The 17957-nt window shown below is 37.1% G+C and overlaps 1 protein-coding gene across 2 annotated transcripts in view; it reads left to right on the top strand.

The window, feature by feature from the left end:
* SLC25A21 (solute carrier family 25 member 21) overlaps positions 1 to 16309 on the top strand; it is a 260329-nt gene extending 244020 nt beyond the window's left edge. For both annotated transcript variants that reach the window (XM_068946510.1, XM_068946511.1), the window contains 4 exons: positions 1986 to 2150; positions 12815 to 12996; positions 13840 to 13892; positions 16165 to 16309. In XM_068946510.1, the coding sequence (XP_068802611.1) occupies positions 1986 to 2150; positions 12815 to 12996; positions 13840 to 13892; positions 16165 to 16244 (480 nt within the window). In that variant the 3' untranslated portion in view covers positions 16245 to 16309. The remainder of the gene's footprint in view (positions 1 to 1985; positions 2151 to 12814; positions 12997 to 13839; positions 13893 to 16164) is intronic.
* The last annotated feature ends 1648 nt before the right edge of the window (positions 16310 to 17957 follow it).

Below are 17957 nucleotides of genomic sequence, written 5' to 3'. Positions count from 1 at the left end.
TTGGACTGATGAATCCCATCTCAGGCATTCAGGCTTGCCCTTCTGAGTCATTAGTAAATCTGTATTCAGGATAAGACTGATGGATCCCTTATTGTTGAAAGCTGCCATCTGCAGTTTCAGTCACTTTATTCAGGACCATTGGTTGTTTTTTTAAAGATCTAATCTTCATTTTTTTGTTCATGTGAAAAGATGTAATTCTTAGTAGCTGGACCAAATTTCATGTTGGATATCTACATTTTAAAATAGATTTTGATCTCGTTAAATAGCTTTGAATCTCTAGGAGTACTTTACTTTACAAAAGTAAACTATAGTAAAGTATATGCAGAGCATCAACAGGTCAATAATAGTTACTAAATATGAAAAAACAGAATGAAACTTGGTATGAAAGAATAAACTTGTCAGTCAACTAAATAAGCAGTCATATGCTGTGTCGGATATAATAGGGATCGTTTGGCTGATGCTGTTGATCTACCACAGTGATATTTTGAAATGAAACTCATTAAACAAATAAGTGTATTGAAATTAGCAGTATTCACAGTGTTGTAGTCAAAATTCTTCTATATTTTCATGTTTGAGCATCCTAGAGGAAGTCATGTTTTGCCTTTCTAATTAAATATTTGGTTACCCAGAGCTACGTTTATGCTTTGGCGAAAACCAAATCAAGTTAACAAACTTCCTGCAAGGAACTTTTCTATAATTCTACTAAAAAGAGTTCTAAAACGTTAGAGGGTTCCTATCAGAAGGCATATCAAGTATCGCTGAGTATACCGGAAAACAGATCAGACGTGTGTATGTACAGGCAGATCCAGTCTGTCAGTGGCCCATGTAAGATACTTTAAAGGAACTAGTCATTACAGAAGACCAGTTCTGGGGAAATTTTTTCCTTTCTGGCTTCCAGCAGATAGTAGCTGGCTAAGAGGATTTCTCTCCGTTTTGGGCAATGTTTTCAAAACAGGATTTCTAAACGTCAATTTCCTAAATCTGTACCTTGAAATTTAAATGAGTGTTCCGATTTTGAAAATCTAACTACCCTTTTTAAGTCAAAGATTTCATTAGGAGGGCAAAACAAGATTTCCGGTTGGATGCTTATGCAAAAAAAAGTTATATTATTATGCTATGACGTCTATAATTTCCATTTACTTATAGCTGATATAAGTCATTAGAATGTTAAACTTATGTGCCTGCCTCCATACCTGAAAAAGTTAAGCATGTGATCCCTTTTTAAAACTGGTGTGTACCCAATAGCTCCTCCCAAAATCCATATTTTAAAGCAGTGATTTACATTCCTAACAGCATGACCAAGAGACTCACAGGAGCCAGAAGGGTTCCCAGAAAGTGTATGTACTTTCCTAACATTGAATCTGGAAACTGCCTTGGACAGTACAAACATACATGGCTTCTCCTGGTGCTCCAGTTTTTGGCCTACAGGGACTTACTTCCCTAGGTATAAAGGCTCAAAAATTTCCTGCTCCAGTTCAATTGTTTCATCCCTCCTTCACAATGCATGTTCCCATGTCATTGGTCCTATGAAGATGATTTTATCTTCTTTTTGTGCAGAATAAATGTTGTATATTCTAGTTTTGTTAGGCTTTCATCTGTCATAACCTTAACAGCACAGTAAACAGTAAAAACAGTACGGCCAGATTTTCACGTTCAAGGCCACAAGTTGTTCTATAAAATCAAATTAAAATTTTTCAGTGATGATTTTAAGATCTTTTTCTTTGCTTTAGGGATTCATTGTCTTTTAGAGTACTCTGATATCACTTCTTCTACAATCAGAAAAATAAGCTTTTTATAATGAAAACTGTGATTCACACATGACACAGGAATCCAGCCGGAATTTTTAGGGAAAATAACAAGTGTGGTGAAACTGAAGTTAAAATGACAGGAACTGGCAACATTGTGATAGCTGACAAGATTGAAATGAGGTTATGATTTTCCTTTTGTAAAGATGACCTCTTTCTTCTTTTGTTTAACTTGTGCAGCAACCATCTAGCTTTGTTCAAGCTCGGCAGATTATTAAAACTGATGGTCTGGGATTCCATGGACTCAACAAAGGTCTCACTGCAACATTGGGCCGCCACGGAGTTTTTAACATGGTTTACTTTGGATTCTACTTCAATGTGAAAAATATGCTTCCAGTCAATAAAGTAAGTTCTTCCTACTATGTAACAGAACAACAAATAAGCGGTTTGGCAACTTAACTAACTCATCTTCCTGTGCGAAGCTGTGGTCTTCAGTAAAAAACAGTGACTGACCTAGCTTTCTGTTTTGCAGAAATTTTATTGGTAAGATATGTGTAGCGAAACAAGGATTTGTAATTCCTACTTTTTAATCAACACTGGCTATAAATAAGACAGTCATGTTTGACTTCTCATTTACATGAATAGCCCCCGATACCACTGTAGCAATGTTAAAGGCAGTAATCATGGTACAGGTATGCTGATGCTTACATTCGGTATGTATGTCCTTTTCTGTGGTAAAGGGGCTTAGAAGAGTAACAATTACTATTTCTAGAACATCTTTCGATACTCACAAAGTAAGATGCCAAGCTTGATGAGATGGCAGACTTGCACTAGATCGGGTATTCTGGCTATTTACTGGGCCTATTTACTCAAAAGACAGATCAACCTAGTGTTTAAGGATAACATTTACCCTTAAGGGAGGAGGCCAGACCCAAAATAGGACTTTATGTAGCATGCCTTATGAGTAAGTTAAAAGAAAGAATCTTTATAGCTGTAACTCCACAGGAAGCAATTTTATTCTGATAGTCTTACATTCCTCTGTATAACAAAGGGAAATTTTACTAACGAAAATGTGATAATACTGGCAACTTTCTAAATGACTGTGTGAGCAACAGCCTAATTGTTTATTAATGATTCCAGTACGTTACTTACTGAACTGTGTTTTCACTAATGTGATTTTTAAACAATGACAGTTAAACAGTCACAGGTGTAATATGTGGTTATATCCATATAGGAAGCTGCAGTTTACATCAAAAGGGATCACTTTCTATTCCCAGATGAAGCAACACCTCTTTTTTCTGCACTTCTGAGTAGCCTGGTATTTTTGTTGGCACTGTTGCATAAATGAAGAAAACCTCCACTTCTTATTTGCTGATTGTTCCAGTAAATTGAATCGTTCAAGTGCAGCTAACCTGCAAATTTCAACAAGTTTATTCTAGTGTATTTAAGCATGCTTTAACAATGCACTTCAATAACACATTTTAAAAGCTCAAGGCACAAGCAGTGCTTGATACTGAGATAGAAGTAAACACATTTATGTTGATCAAAAGATGAAAAAATTACATATAACTATGCAGAATATTCAGAATCATATGCAGGTAAGCATATGCATACATAAAGAGCATTCATGCATCTTCTAGGAAAATCCTGAAGTATTCCTGCATAGTAATTGAAGAATAGCAATAATGTTTGGCATAAGAATGCTTTCTTTGCCTTTCAGATCCAAAAAAAAAAAAAAAAGGATTCAGAAACAGTTTATATGTGATTGGAAAGATTTAAAACTCTATGATCTGAGAGAAATTGCCATTTTATACATATTTTGCACAATACAGAGAATTATAAACAACTTCAACATAGATTTAAATACATATAGAAAATGAAAGGGAAATCATTTTAATGATGTCATTCTGCCCAGCTGGCACCTAAGTACCTACTATCAAAGCAAAAGACAGTGTAGTCAAAGTAGGCTTGGACTGCACTAACAGCAAATAAGTGGAGAAGTTTGCACTGTGCTGGACCGCAGCGGCTGCTTCTATGCTAGTAAACTGAACAACATCACTGAAACTCATCTATGCTGTTAAATGTTCCCTGGCACAACTTTGGCTCAGGGGCTCATGGCAGCTAGCACACAGTTCCTGGGTATGGCTTAGGAGTTAGCACAGACGAGCGACTATTCCTGGTAGGCAAGTTTCATGCAGCCTCTGTGTTCTAGGTGGTAGCATTTAATAGCACGGACCTAGGACGGTCTATGCGATCTGGCTTCAGTACTGTAGACAGTTCTGGATGTATAGATATAGCCAATAAGTCTGACCAAACTTCCATGAAAATCAGTGCAAATCTTACCATGAGTTTAGTAGGTTTTAGATCAGGCCTCATATGCCTTGTGCTAGCCAGCAGTATGTCTCAGATGTTTACATGTGCTGAACTTCACTTCAGTGACTGGAAAATAGAAGTAATCAATAATACTTTGTAATCTGTAACTTAAATATTTTTTGTCAGTAGACAGGCACTGAAGTCTAAAAGTTATCAAACCTGTGCCATGATTTTGATAGAAGCTGTTTTTCAGTTAGACCTAAAAATATTAGAAGTTGTAACTTTCCAAGTTTTCTCACATATTTGATTTCATTATAAAAGCTAATTTGTTCATGTTGCATGCTTCTCCAGAGATTAAAATTTTAAAGTCAGTCTTGCAATATTGACAAGCATATAAAAATTATGAAATAAGAATACTACACTTTTGAAATAATTTTGGCTCTTGACTATATATCTGCTGTTCACCATCTGTAACGTAAGTGGAAAAATGTATGGAAATGTCCGTATGAGCCTTTTAGCTGTCAACAGTGCTAAACTGTGCATTAAATTTGCATCCCAATTAAGGATGTTTGCAGCTTATTTTGCCAAAAACAATAAACCTTTTATGTTGAGTGGTCAAATGATATAAATGACATGTGTGGGTTGTAAATGTGCATAATGAATAATTTTTCATATGTTCAATCTATTCCGCTAAAGAGAACATTTACAGCCAACCTCATGCTCTGTTTACTGAAAACAGAATAAGCCAGGCTTTTTTTCAATTGCCCCTGATGTATCAACCATAGAGCATTAACGGCTATGCATCTGCACTAACAATCAGATTAGTCTGAAAATTTATATCGTCTCAGTTTTATAGCACGTGCTTTTATAGCACATTTCATAGGCTTCCAGCAGCTCTCACTTTTCTATTTTTTGTCATAGTTTGAGTTGATGATAAAAATTAGGTTTGATGGTAGAAGTTTCATTAAAACCTTTGCTCACTACCACCTCCAAGTGGCTGTCATATTTCTTAGCAGTATGAGATTTCCATATGGTTTTAAAAGCCCCCTTTGAAACGTGGTCAACTGCAAAACTCATTTCAAGTCAGACACTGCCCCAGCTGCTGCAGATGTACTGCCTGTTAAAAGGGCTGCTACACTGGGTAGTGGGAGTTGATCAGCATGTTGTTTTGTCAGAGAAGGGGCCCTAATATCTCCAGGCAAAGAAGAGGGGATGGGAAACCAAAATGGGCTGTTCAGCTTGGGAAATAAATATGATAGTAGACAACATTTTACTTTTTAATTGTTTTCAGATCTACACCAATGTAGAAATTGTAGGTAGGAACACATAGTGCAAAGGACATGCAGTGCAACATTGTTGAAAAATAGTAAACCAAGCTGATCTAGTAGAAGACTGCATCAGAGTGGGAAAGAGAATAATCTCAGAGCTGCAACCCAACTGCAGAGTTCAGGATGGCTTGTGAACTACAAAAAAGATGGCAATGCTGTACCCACTGGAAAGTTACAAGCTCCCATTGGTCAACGCTCTTCAATCTGATATGTCCTGTGGGCTGTTGAAACCGTAGACTCTGGTGTTTAAAGATTTCACCAAAAGGTGTAATATAGAAGGAGGAGAATCTGTTGTTACCTCACCTGCTCCATTCCTGCAGTATTCCTGTAGTGCAGAGTTACTTCTGTTTAGCAGCAGAGATAGCTTCCCAGCAGTAATGAAATGGAAGAGGCAAAACAGATATGGGGTTACAGAAGAAGGAATCTTTGATCAAAATAAAAAGGTAAAGAAGTTTCCTGTGGAAATAAAGATTATGTAAACAGACTTTTTGCAACTGAATGTTTATCCTCCTCTAGTAACGTTGAACCTGGTTCAACCACAGCTCACAGAGGGAGACTTAAAATAATTAAGTTCCTACAAGACATACAAATAGTAGCTTAAAAAGAGGAGAGAAACCCTACAAGTGCACCTTATGAATGCCCCAGCTGAGGGAAATTTTCAGTGAGAACTTAAACCTTATGCAATACTGGACCCTGTGGGAAAAAACCTATGTAGTCAGAGCTTGTATCTTTCTAGACATCAGAATCAGTCAGTCAGATGACAACAACCCCTAGGACATCACTCTTCTTTAGTTCATGGAGCTACTCTTTTTTTCTGTTTCATAACTAATTATATAACTGAGACTGAAGGTCGAGGGTACAGGTAAAGGCACTAGATGAAAACATTCATTTCTGGATGCTGATTTCTGCTTTAAGGAATTTCAAGGGAGGCATAGTTGATGAATAAATGATGCCATGAAAAACTGGCCTTCTTGTAACCCGAACACTTTATGAACAGTATAATGATCTGTGTAGATCGACTCTCCATATGTGGGAGAGATGCTCTGAGTTACCTCAGAAGCCTCCTGTGAAGCTGGAGGATCAATTCTGTTGTTACTAGCATGGTTAATAGTTTTTCAGGTGGCCATTCCTCAAGAGTGGCAAGAACACGTGCTGAATATTGAGTGACAGGAAACTACATGCCCTCTTTGAGTAAATCTGGGAGTCGTTATATATGGGTGGCTGTGAGTAAGAGAAGCTGGTGCTCATGTTTGGAAGGATATAGACGGACAAGGAGTTTGTGAGGATGCAAAGAGAGAGGGCAAGTGTTTCTGTTGCCTCTTTGGTATTCTACTTTCAACAGTCTAACAATAACCTACAGAAACATAGTGATGAATTAAGAGGAACAAGTATAGATCTATCTGCTACTTTTATTACTGACTATGCTGACTGAGTCTGTAGAATTCTGTATATTTTGTATTCAGTGGCTACATTTTTTGTTGTCTCTTGTTTTTCTACTTATCAAAAGCTGTTTCGTGCAGGTGTTTGTTTTAGACTAAATGAAGTGGAGTCCTAGTCTCACCCTACGGCTCCAAAAGATTATAGTAAAAGAATAAATAATAGATAATAATAATACCTGAAAGTCTAGAGTAAGATGAAAAATTTTACCAGGAAATTGGATTATGGGAAAAACAAATCCCTGAGAGAATGGCAATTTCAAAATTACACCCTACAGGAGCAGATAGCCATGTCATGCTGGAGACCTCCCCGGGACATTCATCCTAGTGGCTGTCATTCATCTTATTATGCTGTTAGACTTTTGATAGGTAAATTTAAAATACTTAATGAAGTATTTTCTGCTGCAATGCAATTGCAGTCAAGGAGGATTCTGAGATAATACCAATGTGAAAAGGCGTATGTAATTCAAGCAAAGTGCAGTTGTGACTATGCATTGTGGGATGTCTTTCCTGGGTATCAATACGTTTATAGTTGTTATTTCAATACTTCTTTGGCAACTTGGCAAAGGTCAGACCATCACTGTGCTCATCAGACAACAAGCTATAGTTTACAGTAAGGAGTTTACTATGTAGATGGCTGAAATGGACTGAAGTGAAGGGTCAATAAAAGCATGAAGCTATTCATAAAGCTATGATTGAATCCTGATTAGGTCACAAAGTAATAAAAATTGTGACTGTTCTTTCAAAGAATCAAAGCACAAAGTCATCATGACGGTGACAAGACTTTCACCTTTTCATTTTCACTCTTTCTGGAGCCTTGCAGTGAACTTGCTTCATTTTCTACTCCTTAGAGCCATTTCTGCCAGGGGCTTACTTTCCTGCAAACCACCCGATCACATCTGTGACAGCCTCTGCCTCTCTAAGAGCGGAAGTCAACAGCCTGTCATCCAAGCTCTCCTCTAAGACTCAGTAGGGAAACCCTGTCTCTCCTCTGGGTTCCAGGCCTAGGTCTGTTTAAATCAGTTTGTTCTACCTTTTCATCTCTTCCTTATTGCTTCTCTGAGCTATCTCCCACCTCACCTCTATCTGAAGATACCTTTTCTCCTCCATCTTGGAAGCTCCCCTTCTTCAGACCCGTGCACTCCTTTCTTCCACAGTCTGTAGCCATAGGAAGCTCAACAGAACCACTGTTAAAGCCAATTATCAGGCTGTATAAAACAGTTTCTTACAGCCTATTTTGCTGCCAAACACTTGATTATAGTCAACGTATAATGCCAGGTCAGGTTTTCTGGCTCTTCTTAGTTTGCCATAGGAATTCCTATGCTATTACACTTCATCTTAGCCACAAAAGGCTGAGAAGCAACACTACCCGTTATTCCACGCCTTTCTCCCTCTTCAATCCAATAATTACAAGGTATACCAGACAGAACCACAAAGTTGGCCAAACGAAAGCCTGCCTTGTTATACACAGAGAGATGGAATGTGCAGCATATGGTGCAAACCTCTCAGTTCTATTCCTGGCTTCTCCATTCACCCCTTAGGTGACCTTGAGCAAATGTATTTAAATTTAGCAGGCGTTTCAAATCACTTTAACCTTCTGTGCCAAATGTAACTCATCTATAAAACTAATATTATGGCTAACGTTTTCAAAGGAGCCTAAGAAACTTGATGCAAATATTCCACTCAAAGTAAGTATTTGTTGGGGCCTAACTTCTGAGGCTGCTTTACAAATACCAGCTTCAAATATTATTCTATTATTATTATTTATCATTCCTGCAAATTGTCATGCATTGACCTCCTTCTTACTTAGTAAGCTTTCTTCTTTTATAGCGAACTTATGTATGAGCTGCTGGGAAGTATTAAAATGTGTTTATAAAAGTATTCTTTTTCATAAGCTGTGTACCTTCAGTAACCAAAAAAAAAAATGGTGAAAAGATCTCAGGACAAACATTCAAAAATTGAAGCAAAAATAGCTTTTAAAGTAGTTTCAGTTAGATGAAGAAATATTTATTGATCTTTTGATTTTCATTGATTCTTTCCTTAAATATTTAAGTTTCTGTGAGGCACATCGTGCCATCTGCATTCATGCTGAATAGGGCCTGACTCCATCAGTAGGCGGACAAGGCCAAAGCAAGCAGAGTGTTCCTGAGTGTCTTTGCTCTTCAGTTTTGGAACACTATTATACATGCAGGTGGACTCTTCAGATTGTCCATTTCTGGTTATTTCAAGCAACCTGGCTTAAGGACTGTTCCTTTGAAGGTACCTGCTTCTCTCCACAGGTGAATGTGGTGTCATAGCTTTGTTCCTTTGAATTGCACCTAAGATGGGTGTCTAAATCAGCGCCAATATATCTACTATAGTGAGTTCACTGTAAGACAGACTGATCTATTCTAAAATGATTTTTGAGTTATTCTATTAAGGAACTATGGATCAGCGTTCTGGTCATACTCTCCATCAATATTTATTCTTCCTGAATAAATGATGATCCCACCAGTAAGCTAAATTCCAGTGTTCCAAGCATACATACCTTCGCCAGAGTTATTTCATTGCTGGAACAGTATCTACATTGTACTGTGAATTAAGTGAGCTGCCTTCAGTATGGATGAAGATAGTTTGGAAATTTTTGATGGAGATGAAAGATTTAAATGGAAATTTTGACAAAGTGCCCAGCAGATAAGCAAGCAAATAAAGTGGTAGGGAAGGGAAAACCTGAGGCTTGGAAGACTGACAATTGATAAATTAAAATACTGTCATCTTTTGGATGACACTTCTGTACATGAGCATGTAGGTGCTAGATTTAGGGCTAGAATTTGCTATTGCTAGGAATTGTGAAAGATATTAGAAGGAATTAAGCAGCATATGACTTAGAATGTACAGAGTCCCTACTTATTTAGAAATGTTATAATAGGAGTTACAAAGTATAAAAAGAGGAGCTATAACATCTCAACATTTCTTCTCCCAAAGTAATGAAATCCAACAGGGCATGCATAGAAATGACATTTATTAATAGTGCCTACTTTTCAGTTTATTTTTCATGGCTTCTGGTGCTCACAGGACAGGGACTCAGATGTTCAGAAAATGTTATTGTGAAGGGTGTGCTAAAAAGCTGAGGGGATCACAGACTATGCTGTCCAACCACGGCAAAATCGTGCCATTGTTTATGAGCAAACTGCTACTTCACTTCCTTGTGCTACACCATGCCGGGTGTGACACCATCTGTTATCATGTTTCTATTCTACTTCATGTTCTGCTCATACTACAGAAAAATCACCTTTCCCTGAAAACAGAATTCATATATGTTCTTCCTCCAGTTCTGCCATTATGAAAGCAAGAGACAGACTTTCTGGGAACTTTTTTTCTACGGCACGAAAGCATGTAATATTCAGGTAGCAGACTGCGTGCTGCAGAAGTTAGTGACAATAACAAATGATAATTGCTTCAGCTAGCCAGTTATGGTGTCAGCACTAGACAGATGCAGTACCATCATCTCTCTTTTCACTGGCTCTTAGTTAAAAATATTTTGGCTTTGGCCAAAAGAAGGATTTCAGTGCAAAAAGAAAGATACTGCTCCATGATAGCACCAACTTGCACCCACATAATAGACAGCCAATGTTCCTTTGCACCTATAGCCTTTGTAGACAGAGGCACAAATCATATTTAGAAATCTCTGTTTTATACTTGGAGGCAGTGGGAAAGTAAAAAGCCACTAATCTGTGCTTTTATAAATACGAACATTTTAATTATAACATCTAGATTTATTTGCATCTGTTATATGCATGAAATGACCCAGATATTGCAGTGATGAATGCCATAAAAACCCTTTGTCATGAAATAAGTAATAACAACTCGAGTTATGTAGCAAAGCTAACCTGCTGTATACCATAGTGCGTTTGGTTGGGGTCCAGTTTTGTGACTGACCAAAATGCTGCCTTTCAATATTTTCTGTGTCATAAAAACTGAAATAGAAATATAGCAATTTATTTTAATTTCCCTTTATCTGTTTTGGTGCAGTGTCAGATTTTAATTGACGTTCACTTGATTCGACACTCCACTGCATCATATACTCTACGGCACTATCAGTCACAAAGCACACAACCGTGGCATTGTGAATTCACCAAAATATGAAAATGTTCTATCATTCAAAGATAAGGGATTTGTCAGAAGCAGCAGGGCCTGAAATTCAATATTTAACCTGTAATTATTTCTGTCTGATGTGTACTGCTTAGACCAGAGGGCAGCCCACTGTGCTTGGTGCTATACAAAAAGTGTGCTTGCTCTGAAGAGCTTAGCAAAGACATTTTAGAGCATTCTAGGCTACAGAAAATCAACAGAGCAGTGGTAGCCTCCTCACTGCAGCCTGGTTTGCCAGGGTTAATAAAATCCATAATTGTGCTTAGTTTTCAGATGAGGGTGTATTCACATGCCTGCTGCCTGAAACTAGGTGCCATGCTGGAAAGGGGCTGCCATACTGGTGCCTCTCAAGCCTCAAAAAGGGTCTTGTTTTTTTCCCTGGATACTAGAAAAACTGGCTGCACGGCAGATTTTTTCTATTTTATTTCCACTTCAGCAACTGTCACTATGTACAGAATGAACATTAATTTGCTGCTAAGCTTTTTACTAATAAAGGTGTACAATGCTTTATGCATCACAAGCTATTCTACTTCTAAAAAGGGATTATCTTAGTATATTTCATATTTTGTGAAGTCAGGATATTGAGTCTTCTGCAAGTAATAATAAGCGCTGTTGATTTTAACATTTCTCTCTAAACATCTGCGTGGCCTTTATCCAATGAGTATTACGGAAGTTTTAACTAATATTCCTTGCTGCTAGTCTGGAAAGGAAAATATCCTGATTGTTACTATTTTCAGTCACAAATGTACAAATTTAGAAAAGAAAGAATTCACTCCATTATAATTCAATTTTAGTATTGTGCCGATGTTATTACATGGCAAGGTCATCTATTATTTTACTGCTGATTTTCTATAAAATATCTTAATGAAAAAAGGTATTATATATATATATACAGTGTTAGATATGGTAGAAAAGCATCTTTGCTGTTGAAGAATGATAGCAAAAAAGTTATGTTAATAGGAAATGCACTGGAATAGATTTCACTGTGAGTTGCACTGTTCACAGAAATAGGATTAGAGTTGCTTAAAGAGACTGTGACTCCCAGATAAACTCTAAATTCTTTGATGTCGTAGAAAATGCCGAGGTAGGAAGCCTTTCTAAAAGATCAAATAAAACTCAGCTGGAATGAGCAAAAAGTTTTTAGATGCACTTCTAACGTGCTTCTAACTTTTGCCATGAATATGCAGTCGGGTTCAGAAACAATCTGTTGTAAATTCTTCAGCCAATTAGCTGAGTGAGTTACCACTGTTTATAATGCGCAGAATGGGGAAGGCTCTTTTGCAGTTGCACCGAGTTGGATTGTTAATAACAGGAAGCTAGCACTTCTCAGTACAGTGGATCAGCTACATGTGAAAATAAATGTAAAAAACCTGGAGGGGAATGGCAGCAGACTGAGATTAGCCTTTATTTAATTTAGCATTTGGGGGTCCAACACACAAATGAGCATTTTAGTAGGCTTCATGGTGGAAGTTGCTGTCATTTGTAAAATATTCTGGCCAATTAGCTAATAGTGTGCTTGGATTTCTCCTGTTTTGATACAGTAATACTAAGTACATTGTGAAGCCCAATTATACAAATCATCCCCATATGCCATACCAGTCTTTCTTTATGAACTGTGTTTATAAATCCTGTGTGAGGAAATGTGTACTTCAGCAATTTAGACCATGTGTAAAAACATAGCCAATAGGATTGTCAAGAAAACAAGTTCCAGCATAGGAAATCCTAATGTGTTCCGCTAGAATAACATCACTGTGTTGTGTTGTGTGAGTTTTCTGATTAAACACGTATTACTTTATAGTGTTTAACCTGCAAAGGTCCTTCCGTTTCCCTTTTTATTCGTTCTTTCTCTCTTTTTTTGAAGGATCCAAATTTGGAGTTTCTGAGGAAATTTGGAATTGGGCTGGTCTCAGGAACAATAGCCTCAATTATTAACATTCCTTTTGATGTTGCAAAAAGTAGGATTCAAGGACCACAGCCAGTTCCTGGAGAGATCAAGTACAGAACCTGTTTTAAAACGATGGCAACAGTCTATAAAGAGGAAGGGTAAAACATTCTTATTTTAATAAATGTCCAGACCTCTGTTTTAGTTCATATGGGTTCATACAAACATGTTGTTGCATTTCAGATTTGATGAGGACTATTAAGCCACCTTGAATTCATGTATCAAAAGAGCGCAATGTAACATTTTGAAAATGTATTTTAGAATTACAAGGAATCATCTTCCTGCTTCATGTGCACTTTTACAAAATGCTTAAAAGATGATTACTGGGTTGTCAAAATTTATGTTCCACAGATAAATGCCTAATCTATTTCATGCGTAACTATTTTTTATATTTTGTTAACATTAAAACCAACTCTTCATTCAGTAAAAGGAAAATACCAATAGAAAACAAGATGTTTCTCAATTCATCTCTTCTTCTAATTTTGCAAACCTCTGCACCTTTAAAAAGATTGCTGAAATAATTATATGGGGGACAGGTCGCTGCAGCAATAACTTTTTCCAACTTGATAAAGTATTTCTCCAGTGAGGACTGAGTTGTAGCTTTGATATTCAATTATAGCAGTCATTTTATCCGTGCATGCAGCTGTTGTTAACAGACCTGTCTTGAAAGTAAAACCATCTCACTGATTAAAGTCATATTTCTGATTGGCTGGGCTCACAACATAGCTTTTGTGACTGAACATTGATTAACTTTTTCTCCTCATCTGATCCACCTCTGTAAAGTGTTAAAATCCAGACACTACCTGCTATCGAACGTGTGTAATTTCAAATAATTGCTTCTAAGTGCTCTGCCAGCATTTTAATAAACACATGCTAAAATTCTATTCTTCGCTTAGATCAAGAATATTGTTTGAAATGTTTTGTATGTTTTTCTTCTGCTACAGATTTCTGGCTCTGTACAAAGGTTTGGTTCCCAAGATCATGAGGCTTGGCCCAGGTAATTTTTCCTCTGTCGTTTCTATATTGCTTTTATTTTTGCTTTCTCTTCCTGTTTTCTAGTTTCTTGACAAGATGTAGTAAGCCAAAGGGTGCCCGTGCAAATGGTAAACCTTTGAAAGTGATTTTTAAAGCTTATCCTGTTCCCTCTAATGTGATTTTTCCAGTCCCACTAGGACTACTCTGTACCAATGTGAAGTCACTCTAAATGCAGATTAGAGTCGCTCCAATATAAATGTTCCCAACTAGTTAAGGTGCAGCCCAAGCATATTAAATTCTAGGTACTTTTTGCTTCCTGAAAGCAAGAGTACAGACCCTAAAAAGCTGATAGTATGAGCTGAGAAAAGACTTGCATGGTACTATAAGACAAAGACGACAAGTTTGGCTTGAAACTATGCTTGTTGATTGACCTCTTCTCAATAGCTGTTGCTCCAAATGCAGGAACAAAATGGATGAGAGCTAGATCTTCTTGGGCTTCCAGACTTTTCCCAGACTGGTTTTGATTAATCATGAAACCTAAGCACGGGGCCCTTAGCCCACAGAGGCAGTCTGTGTTGCAAAGAGCGGGAGCCCCAATTTGAAAAGTATCCCATGAAATTTTATTTCCATTGTGCAAGATGGCTTAATAGGCAAGAACACACATGGTTAAAAGCAAGCAGGTACAGAGTCTGTTCTGAGCATAAAGGAGGTATTAGGTTCGCCTATAGATGTTAGCATATCCAGTCCCTCTGGCTAAGTGCTAGGCTATGCCTGGTTATTGTGCGGAGTAAAGGAAGAAGGTGGGGAGAGAATAAAAGGCATGACTCTGGGAACTAAGACCTTTTTCCGTCATACTCCAAGGATACTACATCCCATCCAGGTCAAAGAGAAGGCAGGCCTCCACTTCCCCAGTACCAGTTAGCACAGCTGATTTTGGAATAAAACTTTCCATCTTACAAGTCACTGTGCATTCTGGCCCAGATCCAGCAAATCAGTTAAGTATGTGCTTGACTTTCAACACATTAACTAATATGTAGATGTGGCTTTCCAATGAAACAACAAAGCAATCTATATTTGGACTGTAGAGGTAATTCCTTCTTCCAACATGTGAATGCTTTAGGAAAGAGAGATATACAAAAAGATCACACAGGATGAGGACTGGAAATCAGCCCTGATTTGAGTTCAGATTGCGTCTTCTAGACTTTGTGTCTATGACTTGTTTGTTGGTCAGAGCCTTTTGCAAACTTTTGCTCTGTCTGGCTCTCTGTAAGTTGTTGTTCATAGAGGATTTCAAGTCTGATCATGGCTCGTTAGGATAAATAACATGGGAAAAGGCATGTGGTGGTCCTGTGTGCCTGGCTGCCTGAACCTATCCCATCTACGTAGAAAGGTCATCCCAGTTCAGCAGAAGACTTATTTGTTAGAGGTGCCACACTCTAACCAGCTACTTGAGCCAGCAGGCAAAGGCAAAGGAAACAAATATTTGTGCCCCAGAGCTGGCACTCATAAATAGCATATTATTACAACACACTTCTGCTCCTGCAGCCCGGCATATATGCTTAGTTATATATACACCTTCTGAAATCTACCTTCTTTAGCTCATATAGTAATTACTGCAGTCCAACTGCAGAAGGGCTTTAGTCCTGTTTCACACAGAGTAGGGAGCCTTTATTGCATTGCAGGTGGGATTTGATACCATAATCTGTTCTAGCAGCTAGACTGCTCTTATTCCGTTACATCAAAACTTTGCCTATGGATTCATAGCTAGATACAGTCACAAGAAGATTATACTCATGTCGATACTGCAACTTTCTAATTTAGACATGGTAACATTTAAACAAAGAGTTGAAAACCTTTCGTGAATCTTACCTGGAAGCATTTTTATATTTTTATCACCCAGGCGATGAATTTTTGTCACTCCATCAGTCAAGTTGCTCTTTTGTGACCAAATCTCACTCTAAACAAACATGCATATATACAGATAGTCACAGGTGAAAAGCTTAATCTGTAAAAGAACAAACAATTTTAATCTTGCAAAATGATAAGAAAAATATCATAAGTACACTGAGGATGATTTTGATTTAATATACAAGCTTTTCCAATTAACTTTGTGGTCTAATATTAAGTAAAATATCTATGGTTTAAGAAAGTGAATTTTAATGAATTAGTTGAATTAAGTGTTTCTGCAAATATGGCTTTACTGTATTCTGGTTTAGATTACATGCTGTAAATGCTCTGCAAAATCTTGAAAGTACTGAATTTTGTATGTAGTAAAATAATATATTTTCTTCCAGGTGGTGCAGTGATGCTTTTGGTTTATGAATACGTTTATGCATGGCTTCAGGAAACAATTGATCACAAAGAGTCCTTCTGAAAAGCATACTCTTTCAAATTATATGCATTCTAAAATACACTTCAATAAAGTAAAAGTGATTCTTATCCTTTCTGGTGTTGAATGCCCCCAGGTTACAATGATATTAATACAGCTTAAAACAGATTAAGCCTTAAGGTCCTGATCCAAGAAAACATTTAAGCACATGCTTTCCTTGAGCTGCATAAGTAAATAATACAATTGATATTGATATACAATTTGTAATTGTCTTGCTGGATCAATAAAAAATATAAAGGAAACATAGAAACAAGTTAGTTTTTCAAAAATAAACTGGAAATTCTGCACACTAAATTGTACTATGTAGTTAATACATTTTTTTTTTAAATGTTCTCTTTAAATGGCAAGATAAATGACTTTCTGAAGATTTTGAAGAAGAAAACTGTAATAATGATGTGGGACCAGATGCTAAGCTACCGTAAATTGCCAGCTCTGTTGACTCCAGGTTGAGAACCTGACCCACGCTCTCCAAGATCTTGTGTCAAGCTTTGGTCCAGCCTTACAATTTCAGCACTGATAGAACAGCTTTTTAAGTTGTTAGGAGTTAGGACAGAGAAAGAATTGCAGAACCAGCTACAGCCTTAAAAAGAATCATACTGTTAAATGTTCTGCTTATTCATAGTCATATATACAGTATGAATCTTACTCAGGTCACAGAAGATAGTGAACATAATTAATTTGAGCTAAGTTGCATAAAAGTGCAGAATGACTGTGGGAATCACAGAAGAATTGAGTATATAAATGAACAGAAAAGGAATCATTTTAGGCATGTTGGGCCTCACTGTGAATTTTTTAATCCACCTTCACATCTTACTGCTTAAAGAGCTGTCCTGTAATAAAAATGCTCAATGCTTCTTGATTGGCCCTTCTGCCTTTCATGAACCCTTTGAGGTGGAGAAACAATGTTCTTGACTGATACCACATATGCAGTCTTAATTAGCTAGCCGTACACCTTAAAGAGATGTCCCTTTCTATAGATAATAAATGTTGCCATAAAGCTAAAATTGACATCTTTCCCAGTCACTGTAAATATAAAATAATATTTCAGTGATGTAGTCCTATCCATATTAGCTGTTCTCACTAGCTCTGTGAAATATGGCATAAGATACTTCTGTTATGCTAATTGAAGACGAAGTTTCATTTCATGCAGTAGCGCCACTCTTCAGTTGCTTTTCAAGAAATTTTTAATAATTTAAAATTATCCATTATTCTGTCATAAAAAGTTCCCTTTATCTGAAACTGTTTTGTTGCCAAATATATACGTATCTTGCAATTGCTGGAAGTTGCTATATCACCACAGACACTGTGTTCACAAGGTTAAATTTACATGCTTTTCCTCATATGCAGTTACAAATGTTTCTCTTAGCAATCCTGAAGAAATATCTTTAGAGGTTATTACTTTAAAATGACAGTTCACATATGAAGTCTGGACTCCAGAGTGGGTTTTTTTTTTGATGCATTAGAAAAGCAAGAAAAAACTAAAAACTGAAATGCATTCTCAGCGCTTTCAAAGGATGCTTGTACTGACTTGCTCAATAAACATCTCTCTTGTCTAAATTTGACCCCAGCAACTTCTCATACCTGTGCTACTTCATTGCTAAAATCAGGAAAATTCTCTCTGTTACAGTTTATAATTTTCAGGCAGATGTTCCTTCATGTTGTATTTCATTATCAGTACTTACCCAAAGAGGAGAGACT

Source organism: Struthio camelus, chromosome 5 (genome assembly GCF_040807025.1).
Source record: "Struthio camelus isolate bStrCam1 chromosome 5, bStrCam1.hap1, whole genome shotgun sequence".
Lineage (NCBI taxonomy): Eukaryota > Metazoa > Chordata > Aves > Struthioniformes > Struthionidae > Struthio > Struthio camelus.
This window is presented reverse-complemented; position numbering and strand designations above follow the sequence as displayed.